The sequence below is a fragment of the Narcine bancroftii genome, chromosome 12, assembly GCF_036971445.1.
Source record: "Narcine bancroftii isolate sNarBan1 chromosome 12, sNarBan1.hap1, whole genome shotgun sequence".
Lineage (NCBI taxonomy): Eukaryota > Metazoa > Chordata > Chondrichthyes > Torpediniformes > Narcinidae > Narcine > Narcine bancroftii.
The window spans coordinates 64,706,470-64,729,351 of record NC_091480.1 but is presented as its reverse complement, the minus strand read 5'-3'; the positions used below and the strand labels follow the sequence as shown (position 1 = coordinate 64,729,351).

At 41.2% G+C, this 22,882-nt stretch overlaps 1 protein-coding gene across 1 annotated transcript; it reads left to right on the top strand.

The window, feature by feature from the left end:
* The first annotated feature begins 4,227 nt into the window (after positions 1-4,227).
* On the top strand, positions 4,228-7,145 carry LOC138747385 (tubulin alpha chain). The gene is made up of 4 exons (XM_069906545.1): positions 4,228-4,337; positions 5,386-5,608; positions 5,697-5,845; positions 5,933-7,145. The coding sequence occupies exons 1-4, from the start codon at positions 4,335-4,337 to the stop codon at positions 6,911-6,913; spliced, it is 1,356 nt and encodes a 451-aa protein (XP_069762646.1). The 5' UTR covers positions 4,228-4,334; the 3' UTR covers positions 6,914-7,145.
* Positions 7,146-22,882: the final 15,737 nt, after the last annotated feature.

The window sequence follows — 22,882 nt, the reverse complement described above, 5'->3', positions numbered from 1 at the left end:
AAGAGCTGATCAAAAGTTTGGTCAGAGATGTAGATTTTTATGAATGTCTTAAAAGGGGAGGAAAATATATTTGTGGAGGGAATTCCAGGCTTTGGTAATTGAAGGCACTGGTGGACTGAGGAAAATAAAGGATGGAAAATAAATCAGATGGGCAGAAAGCAGGTACATTTACATAATGGCTGGAGCCATCCTCTTTGGGCTATTGATCACAACCTCAAAATTCTCTAGCAGATTTGTCAAATGTGGCTTCCCTTTCCAATCTTGACTCTGCCCAATCCTCTTACTATTTTCTAAGTGCTCTTCAACCGTGTCTGCCTGTCCCGCATCGGACTTGTCAGCCACAAATGAGCCTGCAGCTGATGTGGACATTTACCCCCTCCATAAATCTTCGTCCGCGAAGCCAAGCCAAAGAAATAGAAGACTCCAGTATTCTCGCCAACTGATATTAGGATAACTGTTTTAATTTGTTCTTAAATAGCTAGATTACTTTTGATCCCACCCAAACTGTGGGAACTTTCTAGAATCTATGGGATTTCAGAAGATGGAAAACAACTCATCTATTGATATCACCATCTCATTTAAAACCTTGTGATCTATGTCCTCACATTTTGAGGATTTATCAGCTTTGAATCCAATTAATTACTCCAATATTTATTCTTTAAATTCATGTTAATTTCATTCAGCTCCTGTTGTTCTCTGCTATTTCCAGAATTTTGGGATCTTCTGGTTGTTTTTTTTTTTGCCATTTCCTTATTCCTTTTTGTAATTTCTCCTTTTTTGGTCTGTATGGGATCCGTACTAATTTTTGCCAATCTTTTACCCTTTACATACTGTATTTATGAACGCCTTTGGCTGTGTTTAGTGTGGAATGTTCCATTCAGTTGGACTGGGCCACATGATCTGAAAGGTTTCAGGAGTAAAATATTCATAATCACAAGTCAATCAAACAATTGGCTGCATGAAATCTCTTCAAGGTCTCACAGGAGAGGGAAATGGTAGATCCCATCAGAAAATCATTTGGCAGAATGCCACATCATCAAAAAGTTCAAATAAGCCCTCCCCGTCACATTCTACTTCCACAGTTGCGATCCCAGCTGCATCGCCCACTGCAATGAAGGTGACCCGATTATCCATCTCATTCCGGAATGCGTTTGCAAAGAATGTCTGAAAAGAAATGCAACGGTCTTTGTCAGGATTTATCCCGAACAGCTGTGTTAACTCCGTGCTATGCAGGCTGTTCACAGGGGCACTGAGACAAGTAACAGTTGTCCTGAAAGACTGTCAACTCAAATATGTCTTTTTGTCTGGCTGGTCTTCCAGTGCAAGGAACTGCCCATGATGAAATGTTGCAGACTAGCTCATTCCCAAATTCAGAATATATTTATGCTGATGCTTGTGCAGCTGCCACAGGGAGGTCCTTCAGTTTGAGGCTCTCCCAACCACTGTATTTTTGGAGGCTGGAACCCATGCAAAAATTTTATGGGCTGATTGTACCGAAATGTAAATGAAGGAAAGAATTTAAGTCATGTTGGTGTACAATGAATCGTGTATGTAAGCGGAATAAGACACCCTGGATGCATAAAAAAAATCTGTGCTGCATTATGAATAACACTGGACAACGAAGATTTTGCTTGCTGAATACTTTTGGGTGTATTTTATGGATTAAAATTTTCCCATCACGTACATATTTTAGATAATATCTATTTTTATGATTTCCTGTCATATTTTAAGTCGACCAAGCAGACAAAACCATGAAGTGCAGCATGTCATTGAAAATTCCTTTTCTGCATTCACACTTGGACTTTTTCCCTGCTGATCTTAGTGCCGTCAGTGACACACATGGTGAAAGGTTTCATCAGGACATTGCAACCATGGAAAAGCGGTCTCAGGGCAACTGGAGTCGATCAATGCTGGCCAACTATTGTTGGACACTGTCACGAGAGGCATCAGATGCTGAGTACAAATGAAGATCAGCAGCAAAACATTCTTAGGTCAGTTGAACTAATGCAATGTGTCAGCATCGTGATGTGATTAAACAGGCTACATTCAATAAAAGTTAATTTAATGTTTCTCCAACTTCCTATGTGATACAGCAAATCTGAAATTATCTTTGTGTTCAGCTTGAAGCTGTCTATCATAATCACCAATTCTTCAGGAACCTTTTGAAAAAAAGTCTTTGTCCAATGTAATAATTTGAAAATATTATGTTATATAATCATGAGCAAATTTGTAGATGGTTGTTGTACCAAACCACACAGTCATAGATGTAAAGTGAATAAAAATTCAGCCCTGTGATGCTCTAGTACTGATGGAGATTGTGAAGATGTTCTTACCAATCCTCACTGATTGTGGTCCAGAGGTGAAAAAAATCAAGGATTCATTACACAGTGGGGTTTGCTGATATGTTTTGAGGGGATGATGGTGTTAAGTGACAAACTGTAGTCAATAAAGAGCATCCTGATGAATGCATCTTTGCTGTTCATGTGTTTCAGGGCTTTGTGTAGTTCCAGTGAGATGGCATCTGCCAGAGACATGTCCTATGATAGGCAAATTGGAACAGATCCATGTCACTGCTCAGACAGAAGTAAAAACACAATGCTGGAGAAACTCAGCAGGTTAAACAGTGTACTTTATAGAACAAAAATTAAGCTACAAAGCCAATATTTCGCACTTGAGCCCTTCAAGATGTGAACAAAATGTAGGCAGGCGGCTGAACTTTGTTCATCAAGATATGGGCAGCACTGTTGGTGCATGGGATAGTACAGATTCTATCACCAATGTGTCTATGTACAGATGGTAGTGTAGGATGACTGTGATTGGCTGAGAGTGTAGCCACACCTACTGGCAGGTCTTAAAGGATTGCTCCTAGCCAGACCAGGTCATTCTGGACTGGTCGACCTACTTGTGATATGCTCCAGTCTTTTAGTTAATAAAAGCCTTGGTTTGGATCAACAAGTCTTTGGTTCTTTCGACGCGCATTACAGCGCCACATTAGCGCTGTTACAGCGCCAGCGATTGGACCTGGGTTTGAATCCCACACTGTAAGGAGTTTGTACGTTCTCTCTGTGTCTGCATGGGTTTTCCCTGGGGGCCCCGGTTTCCTCCCAGGATTCAAAAAGTACCAGGGTTGTAGGTTAATTAGGTGTATTTGTGCGGCACGGGCTGGTGGGCCCAAAGGGCCTGTTACCGTGCTGTGTGTCCATATGTCAGCTATGAGCAAAATGTCAGCAGGCACCCGAACTTTGTTCCTCAATGTATGGGCAAAACCTAGGCAGGCGCCCGAACTTTGTTCCTCAATGTATGGGCAAAACGTAAGCAGGTGCCCAAACTTTATTCTTCAAGGTTTGTTTGTGTGCCTGCCTACATTGTCCTCAGACCTTGAAGGTCTCAAGCCCAAAACATTGGTTATGTATCTTCATTTCTATATATCTGTTTGCATGTGGTACATGGTGCAGTTTTTTCCCCCGCACTAGTAATTCTGCCTCTCCCACAGGAAAAAAGAATGTCAGGGTTGCATGTGTCCTCTGATAGTAAATCTGAAAAATAAATCTTTATTTTTGCTACACTTGGACCAGCTGAGTTTCTCCAGCGTTGTGTTTAGCCTGGAGGATACAGAAACGTTTTCTGCACACTACACCTTTGTACACTTCTGCATTATGCTTTGGGGCCAACATCTAAATCCCAGAGACTGAATCTCTGGCCATTATTTTTAAAAAGAGAGGTGGGGGGGGAAACCACACGAGTGAATGGGAATTCTGCAGCAACCGGCTCAAATTGCGTGCATTCTGCACCATCCACGCCCTGAATGCAGAGAATGGGCTTTGCATCATTCACCATTAGCCCCACTGCCTTTATTATCCCCCTCACTTTTTTGACTGAACCCAAGACAATTTGAAGGGGAAGGGCCACAGATTGCATTTTAAATCTCACCGTTTGCTCCAACGACACGGCGAAGTCAGTCCTTCCTTCCTCCCTCCCTCCCCTTTTTTCTAGCACATTCTGCAGCACTTTGTCTTCTCTCTCTCTCTCTCTCGACAGCGTCTCCCTTCAGCGGGATCCAGACCGTTAAATAGGTCACGTGCTCTGCCGACTGACAAGGGCGCCTGGCCAATCGGAGCCCAGGGACATCACCTCCCGGTCCGCCTGTCGGCCAATAGGAAAAAGGTGCTGGTCGCGCGGGGATGGTAGCCCCGCCCATACAACTATAAAATTGTCTTCAGGCGCTACCGCCTTCCATTCAGTTACTTAGATCGACTCGTTACTGTCGAGCAAAGTAACGGTTCGTCCCGAAGCAATCGTCTTCAGAGCTAATATAACTTTTTTTATAAAAAAAAATGGTAAGTATGGCTCAAATATCGCTCATAGTTTTTTTTAACCAATGGTCTCATCGTTCATGTGCAGCTGAAAGCAGTGTAATTCTGATTTTTAAACCCGTTCCACGGTGTGCAAGACTCCTTTTATGTTTTTCGTAAAAAAAATAGGAAAGGGGGAAATGCCTGGAGTTGCTATTTTTCTTCCTTGCTTAAATCACAGGATTAACCGTGCTAAAAGTGTAGATTTTCTTTGTTTGCGAGAGAGAGTGAGAGAGTTGGGGGGGGGGGGAGGGGGTAGGAATGTTTCTTTCAGCTGCAATGGAGTTTTAATTAATTTTCGTTCCTGGGGCTTGATGTGCCGCTAAAGTTAGGATGGTGGGTTGGGTTTTTTTTAAGTTTTGAAGAGTTTTTCTTGCTGGTTTGGTGGCGGGAAAGGGTCCACTTCCTGGGTAAAAGCGCGGGAGGTGGGGGAGGCCCATGTCGGGCTCCATTCGAAAGGTTTCCCTGCAAGGGATCGGCACGGAGATGAGAGCCAACGACTAGGACGTGATCAGAATGATTCCCCCTCCTGCAATCTGAGCCAAGCTCCCTCCCACCCAATTCCGTTGTAAAAATTCATCCCGCGTGCAATCATTTGAATCTGTCCATTGTTAATATGTGGGGTTCGTTTTTTATTTGTGTACGTGTGAATCGTCTTTCGTCCTGCGATTTTCTCCCTTGCAGTCGATCTTTGCAGAGAGAGAAGCCGGAGTGGCAGTATGGCGACGGCTTGTTGGTTGCCGCATTGCGCAAAGCATTCTGGGCGTTGCAGTGTGCTGGTGGCGCTGGCGGCCGTTGGGGCGGCGCTGTGGGACTACACCTCCCACGGTCCCTCGGCTCCTCGCAGCCGGACCTGCGAGGAGAATGACCTGTTTCATTCACAAAAAAAACTGATGTTGTATTTGCGAGAGTCGCAGCGTAACAGTGAAAATTTGAGAGCATCGTAGAAATCCTTGAGCGTTTGAATATTGCATGCTTTTTTAAATTGTGCAAAAACCAGTCCATGCATCACAATTAGTTTGTTTGCCCACAGCGTGAGTGTATCAGTATCCACGTGGGCCAGGCTGGTGTCCAGATTGGCAATGCCTGCTGGGAGCTGTACTGCTTGGAACATGGCATCCAGCCTGATGGTCAGATGCCCAGTGATAAAACCATTGGGGGTGGCGATGATTCCTTCAATACATTCTTCAGTGAGACGGGAGCAGGCAAGCATGTACCCAGAGCTGTGTTTGTGGATTTGGAACCAACAGTGATAGGTAAATACCGATGTTTATTCCATCATTTTTTCCCCTTCCCACCCCCCACCACCATGACATGGCTACTGAACACGCTCCTCTTTTTCAGATGAGGTTCGTACTGGTACATACCGCCAGCTCTTCCACCCTGAGCAACTCATTACTGGGAAAGAAGATGCGGCCAATAACTATGCCCGTGGTCATTACACAATTGGCAAGGAGATCATTGACCTGGTCCTGGACAGAATTCGCAAACTGGTGTGTATTTGCATAAATGCCTGGGAGCTGGTCTGCAGCTAGATGTGTTTTGATGTAAATAACTAAATATTCACTTGTGTTCCACAGGCTGACCAATGTACGGGTCTCCAAGGTTTCTTGGTCTTCCACAGTTTTGGCGGTGGCACTGGTTCCGGTTTTACGTCCCTGCTGATGGAGCGTCTGTCTGTTGACTATGGCAAGAAGTCCAAGCTTGAATTCTCCATCTACCCAGCGCCACAAGTGTCTACAGCTGTAGTAGAGCCCTACAATTCCATCCTAACCACCCACACCACCTTGGAGCACTCAGATTGTGCTTTCATGGTTGACAATGAAGCAATCTATGACATCTGCCGTAGAAACCTTGACATTGAACGACCAACTTACACCAATCTGAACCGTCTCATTAGCCAGATAGTGTCCTCCATCACAGCCTCCCTCCGTTTTGATGGTGCCCTGAATGTTGATCTGACTGAGTTCCAGACCAACTTAGTGCCATATCCCCGTATCCACTTCCCATTGGCCACCTATGCCCCTGTTATCTCTGCTGAGAAAGCCTACCATGAGCAGCTTTCTGTATCTGAGATAACCAATGCTTGCTTTGAGCCAGCTAATCAGATGGTCAAATGTGACCCACGCCATGGCAAGTACATGGCCTGTTGCCTTCTTTATCGTGGTGATGTGGTTCCAAAAGATGTCAATGCAGCCATTGCCACCATCAAAACCAAACGAAGCATCCAATTTGTGGATTGGTGCCCAACTGGTTTCAAGGTTGGGATCAATTACCAGCCTCCCACTGTGGTACCTGGAGGTGACTTGGCCAAGGTGCAGCGAGCTGTGTGTATGCTGAGCAATACCACTGCTATTGCTGAAGCTTGGGCTCGTCTGGACCACAAATTTGATCTGATGTATGCCAAGCGTGCCTTTGTTCATTGGTATGTTGGTGAGGGTATGGAGGAAGGAGAGTTCTCGGAGGCCCGAGAGGATATGGCTGCTCTGGAGAAGGATTATGAGGAAGTGGGCGTTGATTCAGTGGAAGGTGAGGGAGAAGAGGAAGGAGAAGAGTATTAAATTTAAATTTTTGTCCGATTCATAAAAGCATGTACTTGAGCTCCAAGCTTGGTTCATTCCAGTGTTTGGCTATTGAGTGTTAAACAACCAGGGTGTTAGAAATGGTACCAACTTGGTACTGTAGAATATGTAATGATCTTTATGGTTGTCTTTGATCTGTGATCATGTTTGCTTGTCTATGCATAATTTCTTTTATGTCTGATGCAATAAAGGAGCTTGAAAGATCACATAATTGATTTTTTGCAATATTTCTCAAATGAACCTTGAATTTAGGTGAGGTAGTTGTTGGAAATCCAATTTCCTACATAAATAAACTTGTGTCCAATCTTGCATAGAATTGGCTGTAATGGAGTTTGAATTGGACAAAGCACACACCCATTTAGTGAACACCATGAATATCGATATACTGTAGCTTGCTGTCACTTTCTCTTCATACATAGAGCATTATAGCACAGAAGACAAGCCATTCAGCCCTTCTAGTCTGCCAATATCCTTCTGCTAGTCCCATTGAACTGTACCTATTCCATAACCCTCCAAAGCACTCCCATTCACATCTATCCAATTTATTAAAACAAGATCAAGCTAGTGTTTACTATGGCAGTTCGTTCCACTACTGAGTGGAGAACTTTTTTTCCTCCCCCTGCAACCTTTTGCCCTAAAGCCATGTCTCCATCTCAATCTTGTAAACCTCTCAAATCTCCCCTCAATTTGTTCCAAGGAATAAAGTCCTCACTTGTTTAATCTTTCTTTGTAACTTCTGAAGACCCAGCAACATCTAAGTAAATCTCTGCATTCTTTCAATCTTAGTGATATCCCTTCTGTAGTTAGGTGATTTCTGGATTGTCACCTTGTGGTGAAGCTCGTGGTCTTGGTAGGGTTATATGACAGTAAGGTTGAGGGTGAAGTTCCTGACAAAGAACAATCCAACCAACTTGACAGTGGGACAGATAGACAAAGTTACTCTGAAGTCACGCTATGAACACTGCAACAAATCCAGCTCCAATTGTCATGGGTCATGCCAAACTATTTGAGTTGTCAAGTATGTGCTTGGAGTGCAACATACTGTCACAGGTGTCTGCTCGGTGGGCTCTTCAAAGATTGTACTAACCTACTTAAGAGCTGATAAATGGAACAAAGGCCATTATCCTTGAGGGATATCCATGATGACAACTTGGGTGACCAGAACTGCACACAATACTCTAAATTTGTACAACCCCACCATGACATCCCAACTCCTGCACTCAATCATTTTGATTCACATTCCCTAGAGTCAGTAGCTGCTTTCAGGTGTATGCTCTGCCAAGAATGGTCGTTCAGGTGGCAGCCCTGAAAGCGCTGTGCTGTCCACCTGAAAGGGACAGCTGCAGGAGAGGCACCTTGGAGCGCACTCCAGCTCCCATCCCTTTGGGATGTCGGGGCTGGAGTGGGTGGCGCGGGACGTCAGTGCCACTCCAGCCTTGTAGTTTTGCGCTGTGGGGGGCAGCGGGGCGCTGTCAGGCACTCGCCAGCTGATTGTCATCCCCTTAGCAGCCGCTTTCAGGCAGCTGCATTCAGGTGCTGGGGTAGACTTCAGTGCTCAGGATTGGTGCCCAACTGGTTTCAAGGTTGGGATCCTCCGAGGCACTTTCCAACCCTTCTGGAGGAGGGTTGGAAAGTGCCTCGGAGGCTCCTCTTTCAGGTGGCTTCCCAACAGCCGCATAGGGGTAGAATATACGGCTTTACATCAGGGTATTCTGGCCAACTGAAAGTGCCTAGTAAAATCTTGGTCGTCAGTTTCAGCACTTCCCCTTGTGGCAATTCCACTTTATAAAATTTCTGGACTGGCTTTCGGCAGCAATTTTTCTGTGATAACTAAAATTGAAGCTTGTGACGTTATCCCATGAATCTCTGCAGTCAATCCTTTACAGCATGATCAGGGATTCACATCTCATTCTATTCAGGGAATCAATATTCATTGGATTAATTAGGTTCTTATCAAAGTTGTATTCTATCCCACTTCTAAAGAGTGAATAAAGAGTTGAAGTAAAAACTGCTGGAGAAATTCAACAGGTCATCGTACTTTATGTAGCAAAAATAAAGATGTGTAAACCAAAGTTTCAGGCTTGAGCTTTTCAAGGTTTTGATGAAGGCCTCAAGCCCAAAATGTTAGTTATGTATCTTTATCTTTGTTACATAAAGTATACTGTTTGACCTGCTGAGTTTTCTATTCCATTTCTGCCAGGTTCTAAGGCTTATTGAATATTTGTGAACTTCAAATTCACCCCATCGTCTTTCCTGGCTTTGACAGTTGCTGCAATGTTTTGGGCTTGAGCACTTCTTCTGGTTGCCAAGTTCCAGACTCCTTAGTTTGGAGTGCACTCAGCCTATTGAGCTCGAGGAATTTTGTGACTTAATTTGATCTCATTCTTTTAAACTGAAGAATGCAGTCCCAGTTCAATCTCATTTGGAAGCTGCCATTCATAAACTGGTCTGGTCATTTTTTTTTTATGCACTCCTGGGGTGGGGGAAACAAGAACTACATAATCCAGGTGCTGCCTCACCAAGTCACAATTGAAGCAAGTTGCTCCTGAATTCAAATCCATTTGGCCCCAGTTGCTTGCCTTCCCTGCATGGTACCTTACAGTGACTTGTGACACAAGGGGATATGGGATTTTATGTTTTGAGCCTCGAAACTGATGTCACATTTTTCCACATATTGCAGTTGTCAAAAGTCCCCTTAAAGCCTCTATATCCTCCTACTCACAACCCTGTCTGGATTTGTGTTAGCAAACATGGACGTTTGACCTTATCTAAATTATTGATGCAGGCTACAAATGGCTCGGGCTCAAGCTGACCTGAGAATGATCCATTTATTGTTTTTCATCATTTGTTTTCTGTCTGATAACCGATTCTCAATCCCTATCAGTATGTTACCTCCAGTTCAAACACACAAAGCTGTGTGGGAAAATTCATATAAACAAAGTTCACTGGTTTTCCAGCAGGTTATTTATTGCTCATAAATCCATGCTGATTCTGCTCAGTCCTGTTCTTTCAAGGCATCCATAAAGGTACATTGATGTTTCAGGCTTGAGCCCTTCGTTAAGGTGTGCCCTTGAAGAAGGGCTCAGGCCCGAAACATAAATATATCTTTACCTCCTCTGGACGCTGCGAGACCTTCTGAGTCCCTCCAGCATTTCTGTTTTCACCACAGTTGCCGCGTCTGTAGACATTCGTGTCTCATTCTTCCAAGGTAATCTGTTATTACACCATTTTACCTTGGAATTACTTACCTACACCTATTAGTTTTGCATGTTCAGTTTATCAGTCAGTCTGGAGGATCTTTGACCGAAGACGTGAACCCTGTTTCTGCACAAATGCAGAGTGTTTCCAGCATTTTCTGTTTTTGTTACACTCATTGCATTCTGCCCACTTGGAGTACCGGTACATATCCATTATTCCTCATTTGATTCCTATTCTCCGACCAATTACCTATCCCCAACAAACCTTTGCCACCGATTGCAGGTGCTTTCAATTTTTCTTTTCTGTGGGTATTCATTGACTGCTTTTATATTATGCATTAATTTGATTTCCTCCCCCCCACCAAATTGTTCATAACATTTATTTTTCATCAGTATTAGCAGAAAGCAAGAAATAACATTCATTTTTAATGTTATTTAAAAATGTTTGAAGTTATGGTGATAGCTGTTTCAGAGACAGTGGTAGAATAGTCCATTGATGACTGACAATACACAATTCATATATTTTTATAAATTTAAATTTTTAAATTTAGACATGCAGAATGGTAACATCCAGCCAATTTACGCCACATTAACCTACAACCCCCATGCGATTTGAATGGTGGGAGGAAACCAGAGCCTCTGTGCAGACATGGGGAGAACATACAAACTACAGACAGCACTGGATTCGAACCCTGGTCCTGATTGCTGGTGCCGTAACAGTTGTGCTAATCACGCCACCTGTAAATTCATATTAAAGTCCTATTGAGTCAAATATTATTCAGAGGGTGCTGAAGGGTTCCTGATTGTGTCAGGGGTTTGGATCTGGAGCTTGGGCTGCTGATGGTTTGGACTGGACTTGATGTGGCGGTGGGAGTGCTGGAGGCGAATCCACAGACACTTGGTGACTCTTGGGGGACACTCTTTTGCTTCTCTTTCTTTGACTGTCAGAGGCACTTCAGGCAATTTCCGCACTGTCTTTAAATGACAATAAAGTAATTTTGAATCTTCAACATGTCACGAGATTCATTGATTTGCAGCAGCAGGTGTAAATATTGCTATAAATTACATTTTTAAAAAATATATAAATTAGTGCAAAAGAAGAGAAAGTGAGGCCCTGTCTGTGGTTCATTGTCCATTCAGGAATCTGATGGTGGAGGGGAAGAAGCTGTCCTTGTGCTGCTGAGGGCTTGTCTTCAGGCTCCTGTAGCAGAATGAAGAGGGCATGGCCTGGGTGGTGAGGGGTCCTTGAGGATAGAGGCTGCTTTCTTAAGACACCGCCTCGACGGAGTGAAGACTGGCGCCCATGATGTCGCAGGCCAAGTTCACAACCCTCTAGACTAGTTTTTTTCCTGTTTTGAGCATTGACAACTCCGTACCAGACAGAGATGCAACCAGTCAGAATGTTCTCCACGGTAACACCTGTAGAAGTTTTCAAGAGTCTTCGGTGACGTACCGAATCTCCTCAAATTCCTCACAAAGTATAGATGCTGACGAGCCTTCTTCTTGATTGCATCGACGTGGAGGCCCCAGGAGAGATCCTCAGTTATGTTGACACCCAAGAATTTGAAGTTCTTAACACTTTCCACTGCTGACCCCTCAATGAGGACTGGTTCGTTTTCTCCTGATTTCCCCATCCTGAAATTCACAATCAGTTCCTTTGTTCCAGAGTATTGCTTCAGATGAAAAGGCCATTTGGTTTGTTAAATTTGTCCAAAGTCCGTTCAACACTTTTAGATTTTATATTGTGCATTTGGGGTTAAATTATATTTTATATTGCGCTCACAAAATCATTTGAGACTTTCATTTGTACAAAACAATATTGATTTATCTATTTGTATATATGAAGACTTGTCCTGCATGTGTACTGTCTGTCAATATGTCTGTTATGTCTGGTTGTATGTCTGTGTGTTTTGCACCGAGGACCAGAGAACACTGTTTTGTCGGGTTGGACTTGTACAATCGGATGACAATAAACTTGAACTTTGTTCCTTTGCATGGTTTAGATTCCTCTTAAATGGCTTCAGTAGTTCATCAGCTCGGTATTAACTGAGTCAAAGATTTTTGCGCTTCTCGTGATTGAATTGGGGTAATATTTAGTATCTGAAATTGATACCTCTATTTTCAAATAGAATGTTAAATGCAAAACATGTTAAAGTTGCCACAACTACTGCCAGCTATCAATTTTTGTTTTTCATTTCATTATTACAATTACACTGCAGTGAGATGAAGTTTGGGGGTGTACTCAATTAAAAATTAGACTTGTTTTGGAACGGGAAGTGAGAATTTTTTTTTAAATTGACCTCAGCATCTTTCAAAATGAGGAACTATCCACTTCCTCTTTCTTGTTCATTTGAGCTGGGAGGAGTGATGGAGCTTTCACTGTTTCTCAATTTTCTGGCTGCCCATTCGTCCCTTTACCCACCCTGTGAGGGAAAGGGAGGTGGGGGCGGGAGGTAGATTTATTCCATCACCCCCATTGGAGCGATCTGCCCTGGGACTAGCTAAGATACCCATTGACCATCAACAGGTCCAGGAATTGAACCATGTTGGGGTTTCCTTGGCCTAACTACACACTTTCTTCTGTGGCTGTGTCCTCACAGGGGTGTTTATAGCAAGTGGCTATGCAGTGACCAAAAAATATTCAAAGCCTTCTGCAGCTAATGGGCACTGGAGTGAGCAGAGACCAACTTTAATCCCTCCCACCCCTCTGATTTGATTTACGTTTTCCTTTTTAAATTTTTTTTTGTACAAACATCAATCTACATTCCCACAGGCCGAGTGAAGATCAGGCACATGTTTAATAAAATCGGTGAAGAGAAGAAAATTTTAGAAATATGCTGCATACACTGAAATTTAAAAATGGCAAACAGGGAAATGGTGTTAACTTTGATTGAATGTAGCATGTTTAATCGCATAATGATGCGGACACATTGCGTCGATTCAACTTACCTAAAAATGTTTTGCCACTAATTTTCGTTTGTACTCAGCATCTGATGCCTCTCGTGTCAGTGTTCAGCAATAGTCGCCCGGCATCGATGGGTTCCAGTTGTCAAACATGAAAGTCTGGAGACACTGTGGTTGAAGTATAAACCCAAAACTGGAGAAAGTCAGCAGGTCAAACAGTGTCCTTTATGTAGTAAAGCCTGTTTCAGGCTTGAGCCCTTCATCAAGGTGTGGAAAAATGTCGACAGGTGCCCAAACAAAATGGGAAGGGGCAGGGGAGAAGCACAGTCCCACAGGCAGGAGGTAATAGGTGGATAAGGGAGGGAGGGCACAGCAGCAAACAGGGAGGAGGGGGAATGGCTCTGTGAATGGAGAGGGAAGGGGGTGGAGAGCTGGAGGAAAGGAGACAGAGGGATGGGGAAGGGAGGGAGAACAGGGAGTGGGCTAGTAGAAACCTCAGTGCTTCACGAGCCCTGCTACCTGTTTTGAGATCTACTCATTTAGACCATAAGACATAGCAGAAATAGGCCATTCAACTCATCGAGTCTGCTCACCATTCAATCATGAGCTGATCCATTTTCCCACTGCCCGCCCTTCTCCCCATAACCTTTGATCCCCTGGCTAATCAAGAAACTGTCAATCTCTGCCTTAAATACACCCAATGGCCTCCATAACCGCCCGTGGCAACAAATTCCACAGATTCACCACCTTTTGCTGAAGAAATTCCTCCCCATCTCTGTTCTAAGTGGACGACCTTCAATCCTGAAGTTGCGCCCTTTTGCCCGAGACTTTCCCACCCTGGGAAACTACATCGACTCTGTCCACGCCTTTCAACATTCAAAACATTTCAATGAGATCCCACCTTATTACCCAAAATTCCAACGAGTACAGGCCAAAAGCTGCCAAACACTCCTCCTATGATAACCCTTCCATTCCCGGAATCATCCTGGTGAACCTCCTCTGAACCCTCTCCAACGTCAGCACATCTTTTCTTCAATGAAGAGGCCAAAACGGTTCACAATACTCCACACGAGGTCTCACTAGTGCCTTATAAAGCCTCAACATCACATCCCTGCTTTTATATTCTATTTAATAATGCCAGTATTTTTATTAATAGGACAAATCAAAACGTTTTGTTAAGTATTTTCTTGTAGGTTCATTAGTAACAGAATGAGATAGAAAAAATTCAAAGTCTTGCATTAAATTAGTGTCCACAAATCTTTCTAATTCATACGTTGCTTGTTATTCAGAATCTTTACTTGTAACATTCTCCACTCTTGGCCACCGTGCGTCCGGTTGGTTTATGCTCGCCATTTGCCAGCTCAGGCCATCGTCCGACTTATCATACTCATAAAACAGTGTCCTATTATTCAGAATTGCCTGAGTGCCTCTTACAGTCAGACTTACAGTCAGTCAGAGAGAGAAGCAAAATAAATCCTCCCAGAGTCACCAAGTGTCCATAGATTCACCTCCACCTTCACAGCCACACAGAGTCCAGTCCAAAACTTTTCAAGTACTTTTTAAAATGAATGAGAAGAGATCCAGGAGGATCAGAGCCAACACCACCAGGCTGAGGAACAGCTTCTTCCCACGGGCAGTGAGGATGCTGAACGACCCAAGGAACTCCTCACACTGACCCTCCGAGTCTCTCAGATTCATGAAACAATATATATTTATTTGTATAGATGAATACCTGTCCTGTATATGTATAGTTTGACTGTATGTGTGTATTGTCTGGAGGTGCGTCTGCGTGTTTGGCACCGAGGACCGGAAAACACTGTTTTGTCGGGTTGTATTTGTACAATCAGATGACAATAAACTTGACTTAATCCCCAGCTAACTTTAAACCTGGAGTCCATGATGTCAATATAAGGTAGGCTTCTTCCATTCTTCTCTCATGACTACTCAAAAAATAAAATTAAGGATTTCAATCCATGCCCCCTCCCCACTTAAAAATGCTGTGCCCCCCAGCAGGGCTATGGCCCCTATTGAGAATGGCTGATTTGTACCAACCTTTAACCACTCATGTTGACATCTTCTTGCATGGAGGCGTAGATGCCAACAGACAAAAGGTGACAACACTGGACAACAATATTTTCAAAAGGTTTCATTCCTGAATAAAAAAATTGGGGATTATGATAGACAACTTCAAGGTGAACACAAAGAACATTTCAGATTTGCTGAAACACACAGGAAGTTGGAGAAACATTAAATTAACTTTTATTGAATGTACCTTGTCTAACACATCATAACGCTGACACATTGCGTCAGTTCAACTGACCTAAAAATGTTTTGCCGCTGATTTTCGTTTGTACTTGGCATCTGATGCCTCTTGTGTCAGTGTCCAACAACAGTCGACCAGCATTGACGGATTCCAGTTGCCCTGATACCGCTTTTCCATGGTCGCAATGTCCTGGGGAAACCTTTCACTGTGTTCGTCACTGACGGCACCGAGATCAGCCGGGAAGGTGTCCAAGTGCAAATGCAGAAAATGAATTTTCAACGACATGTTGCACTTCATGGTTTTGTCTGCTTGAAGTCGACTTCAAATATGACTGGAAATCACAAAAATAGATTATATCTAAATAACAGATTTTCGTGATCAACAGCCTAAAATCCATTAACTACAGCCAAAAGCATTCAGGAAACAAAATGTCATTGATGCAGATATTTATTATTTGCCCTGTCCATGCCATACATAATTGTGCCTACCTCCTTAAATCAGCACTTGGCCAGAAATGTTCCAAAGAAAAAATACCCGGAGGAGTCACGTGATGGAGTAGTGGCCGGTCGGGAAAACAAGCCCTCTCCATGAAAACAGGAAAAAAGTTAGAAAAAGACAAAGCACAACAAAAATTAAATATAAGAAATAGAAGATAAAATTACAGAGAAGAGAAAGAGGATGGCATCCAAGAAGGAGAAAATAAAAACTGGAATAAAAGAAGTAGAAAAATCGCTGAAGAAGAAAGAAGGTCTTACCTGCACGAAGGAACAGGACGCTGTGGTGGCGAAGAACGTCTGACCCCAGAGGTCAGTGCCTGCCCTGCGGAGTCGTGACTCACCTGCCGGTGGACTTCAAAAATGGCTCTCGGAGCCAAACAAAAGTGTGCAACCAACAGAAATAAGGGAAAAAGAGGACACCGGTGGGAGGGGGGCTCAGCAGAGGAGCGGGCAGCCGCAGCGCGAACAGTTGAGGGACGCCTGACACCAGGGTGCTCAGCTGGAGGATGAGAAAGGCAGCAGAGAAGGGAACGACGTGGGAGAGAGTCGGAAAGACGACTGGCAAGAAGAGCAACGGCATAAAGCACAACAGAGGAGTAACCTAAGAGGGGAGGACCAGCAACAAGAAGCCCAGCAAGCAGAGGCCTGACAAAGAGATACAAGCAGATTCACAGGAAAAGCAGAAGAGATACAGACACAAAGAAGAGAAGACACAAACACAGGTACAGTCACAAAAGAAGACCAAGATCTTCAGAGAGAAATAGAAGGTAAAACTGATGGACAGAATATAGATAAAGTTTTTTTTGAAGAACAAATGAGGTCATTAAAAGAATGGTTATCATTAGAATTTAATGCAATTAGAAGGAAAATGAAATAAACAGAAGATAAAATGCAAAGGTTAGAACTGGTAATGACAGAAATAGGGAAAAGAATAGAGAATGTGGAAGAGTGGGAAACAGCTGTAGAAATGGAAGTAAATTACTTGAGAGAAAAATTGGAAAAAAGTGACAAAAAAAATAAAAGAGACAAGAGTTGTTATCTCAGAAAATTGATATGTTGGAAAATTATAGTAGACGAAACAACATAAAAATAGTGGGCCTAAAGGAGGGTGAAGAAAGCACAGACATGAAGGAATTTATAAAAGGATGGATCCCAAATGTCCTAGGAATGACAGAAATACAGGAAGAAATGGAAATAGAAAGGGCTCACAGAGCACTAGCTCCAAAACCACAGGTACATCAAAAACCAAGATCCATCTTAGTAAAATTTTTGAGATATATGACAAGAGAAAATATACTGGAGTGGGCAATGAATAAAGTTAGAGAAGATAATAAACCATTGGAATACAAGGGTCAAAAAATATTTTTTTACCCAGACATAAGTTTTGAACTCTTAAAGAGGAGGAAGGAGTTTAATACAGCGAAAATTATTTTATGGGAAAAAAAGTTACAAATTCGTCTTAAGACATCCAGCTGTGCTTAAAATATTTATACCCGGGGAGCAAAACAGACTGTTCTCAGATCCAGAGGAAGCGCTAGAATTCACAAAACGTTTGCAGGACAGAAGAAGAGATGAAGAGGTGTAATAAGAATGAAGAATGGTGATAAAAGTATATATAAAGATGTAAAAACAATGTATATGTAAAGAACTAAAGAGGGAAAATAGAAGGGAAGGAAGGAAGTAAGGGTGGAAAAAAAGAGAGCTTTGTTATATGTGTTTTTAAAAAAAAAGTGTTTTCTGGGGAGGGCTGGGGGGGGGAAGGGAAGAACCGTCACTGTAAAATCAGTTGACGTTGTGAGTAAGATCACAATCCAAATGAAAAGGGGAGTTGTGGTTGCCTGGCAAGGGATAAGGGGCAACTCAGAAAGGGAGGGAACTTTTGGGGTTAAGGTATTAGTGGGTGTGGGAACTGCGCGGATACTTTATGTCTTAAATGTGTTGTCGTACATTAAGTTTAATGAGAGAAAACTAAGAGATGAAAATGGGGAAAAGGGGGATGGAGGTGGTGAAGAGGTGAAAAAGAAATATAAGCAAGATTTAAGATGGCCATGTTGAACTATATGACCATAAACATTAATGGAATACACAACCAAATCAAAAGGAAGAGGCTACTAAATTTATTGAAGAAGGAAAAAATAGATAGAGCATTTGTGCAGGAAACACATCTAACTGAAGCGGAACAAAACAAATTAAAGAGAGACTGGGTAGGACACGTAGCGGCAGCATCTTACAATTCAAAAGCTAGAGGTATAGCCATACTATTTAACAAAAATGTACCAATTAAAATAGAGGAGGAAATATTAGATCCGGCAGGAAGGTACGTAATGATAAAATGTCAGATATACTCAGAATTTTGGAATTTGTTCAATATATATGCGTCTAACAAGGAGGATCAAAAGTTTATGCAGGATATTTTTTTGAAGATTGAAGACACACATAGAAATATATTGATAGGAGGAGATTTTAACCTTAATTTGGACCCAATGTTGGATAAAACTGGACAAAAGACAAGTAATAAGAATAAAGTAGCCAAATTTATGGTTAAATCAATGCAGGAAATGAAACTTATGGATATATGGAGGAGGAGGCACCCAAGAGAGAAGGAATATTCATATTATTCGAGTAGGCACAAAACTTACTCAAGGATTGATATATTTTTATTGTCAGCCCAAATTCAAGGGAGAGTTAGAAAAACTGAGTATAAAGCTAGATGACTATCAGATCATTCACCCCTATTATTAGCAATAGAACTGGAGGACTTCCCACCAAGAACATATAGATGGAGGTTAAACTCCATGCTACATAAAAGGCAAGAATTTATGGAGTTTATTGAATGCAAAATTAAAACATATTTTGAAATAAACACAGGATCAGTGAAGGATAAATTTATATTATGGGATGCGATGAAAGCCTTCATTACAGGGGATATAATAAGTTATGTGACCAAGATGAAAAAGGATTACAAATGGGAAATAGAGCAGTTGGAAAGGGAGATAGTAAGTACAGAAAAGGAATTAGTAAAAAGGGATGATATAACGAAAAAGAGAGAATTGGCGGACAAAAAATAAAATACAAAACATTACAAACATATAAGGTGGAGAAGAACATAATGAAAACAAAGCATAAGTATTATGAACTGGGAGAAAAAAACACATAAAATATTAGCCTGGCAACTTAAAGCAGAACAAGCTAAAAGAACAGTACTGGCATCAAGGAAAAAGAACAAACAAATTACATATAACCCAACAGAGATTAATGAAAATTTTAAAGAATTTTATGAACAATTATACCAAACTGAGAACAAGGGGAAAGATGACAAAATAGAGGAATTTTTAGCTAAAATTGAATTGCCGAAATTGCAAGACGAGGAATAAAACAAACTGATAAAACCATTTGAAATAGAGGAAGTACAAGATATATTAAAAAAGCTGCCGAACAACAAAACACCAGGAGAGGATAGATTTCCAATAGAATTTCATAAAACATTTAAAGAGTTATTAATTCCTCCTCTCCTGGAAGTAATGAACCAGGTAGAAGAAACACAAAACTTGCCAGATTCATGTAAGACAGCAATAATTACAGGTATACCAAAGACTGGGAAGGATCCATCAACACCAGCACATAGAGACCAATATCTCTACTTAACTCAGTTTATAAGATAATAGCAAAATTATTAGCAAACAGATTGGCTGATTGTGCACCAAAAATAGTAAAACAAGATCAAACTCGATTTATTAAGAAAAGACGAACAGCAGATAATGCCTGTAAATTTATTAATTTAATTCATGCAGTTCAAGGAAATAAGAAACCAACAGTGGCTGTTGCTTTAGACGCAGAAAAAGCTTTTGAGAGAGTAGAGTGGAACTACTTATTTAAAGTATTACAGAAGTTCAGTCTACCAGAAAAATATATAAATTGGATTAAAGCATTGTATAATGAACCATTGGCGAAAGTAACAGTAAATGGATATGTATCGAATCAATTTAAATTAAGTAGGTCAACTTGACAGGGATGTCCACTATCCCTCTCTTTGTTCGCCTTAGCAATAGAACCTTTGGCAGAACTGATAAGAATAGAAAATAAAATAAAAGGTATAAAAATAAAGAGGAAGGAATATAAAATTAGCTTATTTGCAGACAACATTATAGTATACTTAACAGAACCAGAGATATCAATAAAAGAATTACATAAGAAATTGAAGGAATATGGAGAAATATCAGGGTACAAGATCAACGCAAATAAAAGTGAAGTGATGCCAATGAGTAACACAGAGTATACAGAATTTAAAAAAGAATCACCATTTAAATGGCAAGCACAAGCAATCCAATACTGAGGTATCAGGTTAGATAATAACAAGCCACTTGTACAAACTAAATTATCAGCAATAATAAAGAAATTGCAGGAAGACTAAGAACATTGGAAAGAACTGCTGTTAATGTTGATAGGGAGGGTGAACTGCATTAAAATGAATGTCTTCCCAAGGATACAATACTTATTTTAAACATTACCAATTCCCTTAACAGAATTTTTTTTAAATGAACTAAAGAGAATAAGGAAATTCTTATGGAAAGGGAAGAAACCAAAGGTAGCGTTAGATAAATTAACAGAGAGGTATAATCAAGGTGGTTTGCAGTTACCAAATTTTAGAAATTATTATAGATTCGCCCAATTAAGGTATTTATCAGATTTTTACCAGACAAGGGAAAAACCAGACTGGACTAAGACAGAACTAGATAAAATAGGCGAGAAGGTACCAGAACATATTCTTTATAAGTGGGATGATGAACTGGTGCAATATAAAAACTCACCAGTATTGCATCATTTACTTAATACATGGAAGAAGATCCACTTAGAAAGAAAAAAAATGAATTACCAAATACCAAAATTATTATTGACGCAAAATCCGCTAATTCCTTTTACAATAGATAACCTTTCCTTTAGAGAATGTGAGAGAAAAGGAATCAAAAGAATAGAAAATTGTTTTTTGGGAAATAATTTATTAACGTTTGAACAGTTGAAGTACAAATATGGAATATCTCATGGTATAATGTTTGCATATACTTAAAGGATAAATTTGGAAACAACTTGAGCTTACCTGAAGGAAGCAACTTTGAATACGTGATTTCAGACACAATGACAATGAAAAGATTTATAACCAACATGTACATTAACCTGCAAGGTAAGGAGAATTATGAAATAAACTATAAACCTAAGCTGAAGTGGGAAAGGATCTAAACATAAAGATAAAAAATGAAGTATGGGAAAAGTTATGTTCTGGAACTATGAAGAATATAATAAACACAAGTGACGCATGATACAGTAGAATTGGTTACACAGGGTATATATTACTCCTCAAAAATTAAAAAAATGGGATTCAACATTATCGGATAGATGTTTTCGCAGTGGGAAGGAAATGGGAACAACATTACATGCAATTTGGACATATGCGAAGGTGAATAGGTTTTGGGAAGAACTAAACCAGATACTAAATAAAATTATTAAAAAATAGCATACCAAAAAAACCAGAGATATTTCTTATAAATAACATAAGAAGTAAAGAATTAGGCCTTAAATTGGACAAAGCACAAAAAAATTCAATATGATAGCTTTAGCAGTAGCAAAAAAATGTATAATGTCAACTTGGAAAATGGAAGAGAGCCTGAGTATACAGCAATGGTACATGGAAATGAATAAATGTATTCAATTGGAAAAAATAACATATAATTTAAAAAACAGTCACAATGTTTGAACAAATTTGGGAACCATACATAGAACATATCAGAGAGAGCATGCCTAGGACCTCCATCCCCTAAACTGAAAAAGATAAGACAAAACGACTAGATTCAGTGTGTTATAAATAGACAACGCATTTTTGTTTATTTTCCTTTGTGTGAAGATATTGTTTTATAGTTTTATTGTATTGTATATGTTGAATACTAATGGGTTTGGGGGGGTGGGTAGAGGGGAGGGAGGGAAAGGGGGAAAAAAGGGAGAAAAGGTCACTGTGTAAATTTAATGAGAAACGTTTGTACATATTTTGGTTGACAGTGTGAAAAATAAAAAATTATATTACAAAAAAACCCAACCACTCCTCATAACCATAATTCTCCAGCCCTAGAAACATCCTCATAAATGCCCTCTGATGTGCACTCCAACACTATATCATTATTCTTAATGACTAGAACATTTTCCAGGTATTTCCACTGACAAATCAGTATTTATTCAGGGTATATTATACAATTAGCTTTAACTGCAAATATAGCATTTAGTGCCTCTACTTCCTTAGGAGTTTGCAAAGGTTTGGTATGACATCAGAAACGCTGGGAAATTTCCACAGGGGTGTGGAATGTGTGCTGACCGGCTGCATCACGGTCTGAGCACCCCTGGACACAGCCCAGGACGTCACAGGCAAAACCCTCCCCAACATCGAGAACATCTATGGGGAACACTGCTGTCAGAGAGCAGCAGCGATCATCAAGGATCCGCACCACCCAGCACACAATCTGTTCTCGCTGCTGCCATCAGGAAAGAGGTCTCGGTGCCACAAGACTCGCCCCATCAGGTTCAGGAACAGCTGCTCCCCCTCCACCATCAGACTCCTCAATGACAAACTAAATCAGGGACTCATTTAAGGACTCGTACTTGCGCACTTTGCTTTTTTTCTCTAATTCGATTTTGGGGTTGCCATCCAATTTGACTATTTTGCAGATATAAAACCAAGCTGAAAGGGGAGGTAATGACTGTGATGCCCTCTGGTCATCGATGTGGACACTAGGCTGCTGACACGGAATTTCAAGACAAGGAGTGACCGTTCAGCTGAACACAGCTGCTCACGTCCAATGTGTAGCTCTTTATCATCTCGTTGTTCACTCACTTGTAACCTGGCACCAGCAAAGGAACACATGATGGGCAACATTACCGCTCCCAGCTTCAGCAGCAGATCGGATTACCTGAAGTGCAACAGCAGCTGCAGTTCCCAACTCTGTGAAAGAGAAGGGATGAGCTAAAACAAGGAAAGAGCAACCTTTGGTGTCCAAGTCAGTTCCTGTTGCAGGAAACATGATATGTTCACCTGCGTCAAAAAATA

What these genes read in the sequence shown, in the direction of transcription:
- LOC138747385 (XM_069906545.1), top strand. An exon ending in TTTGGAACCAACAGTGATAG is followed by an intron (nt 5,609 to 5,696) that starts GTAAATACCGAT and finishes CCTCTTTTTCAG; the next exon opens with ATGAGGTTCGTACTGGTACA. An exon ending in TGGACAGAATTCGCAAACTG is followed by an intron (nt 5,846 to 5,932) that starts GTGTGTATTTGC and finishes TGTGTTCCACAG; the next exon opens with GCTGACCAATGTACGGGTCT.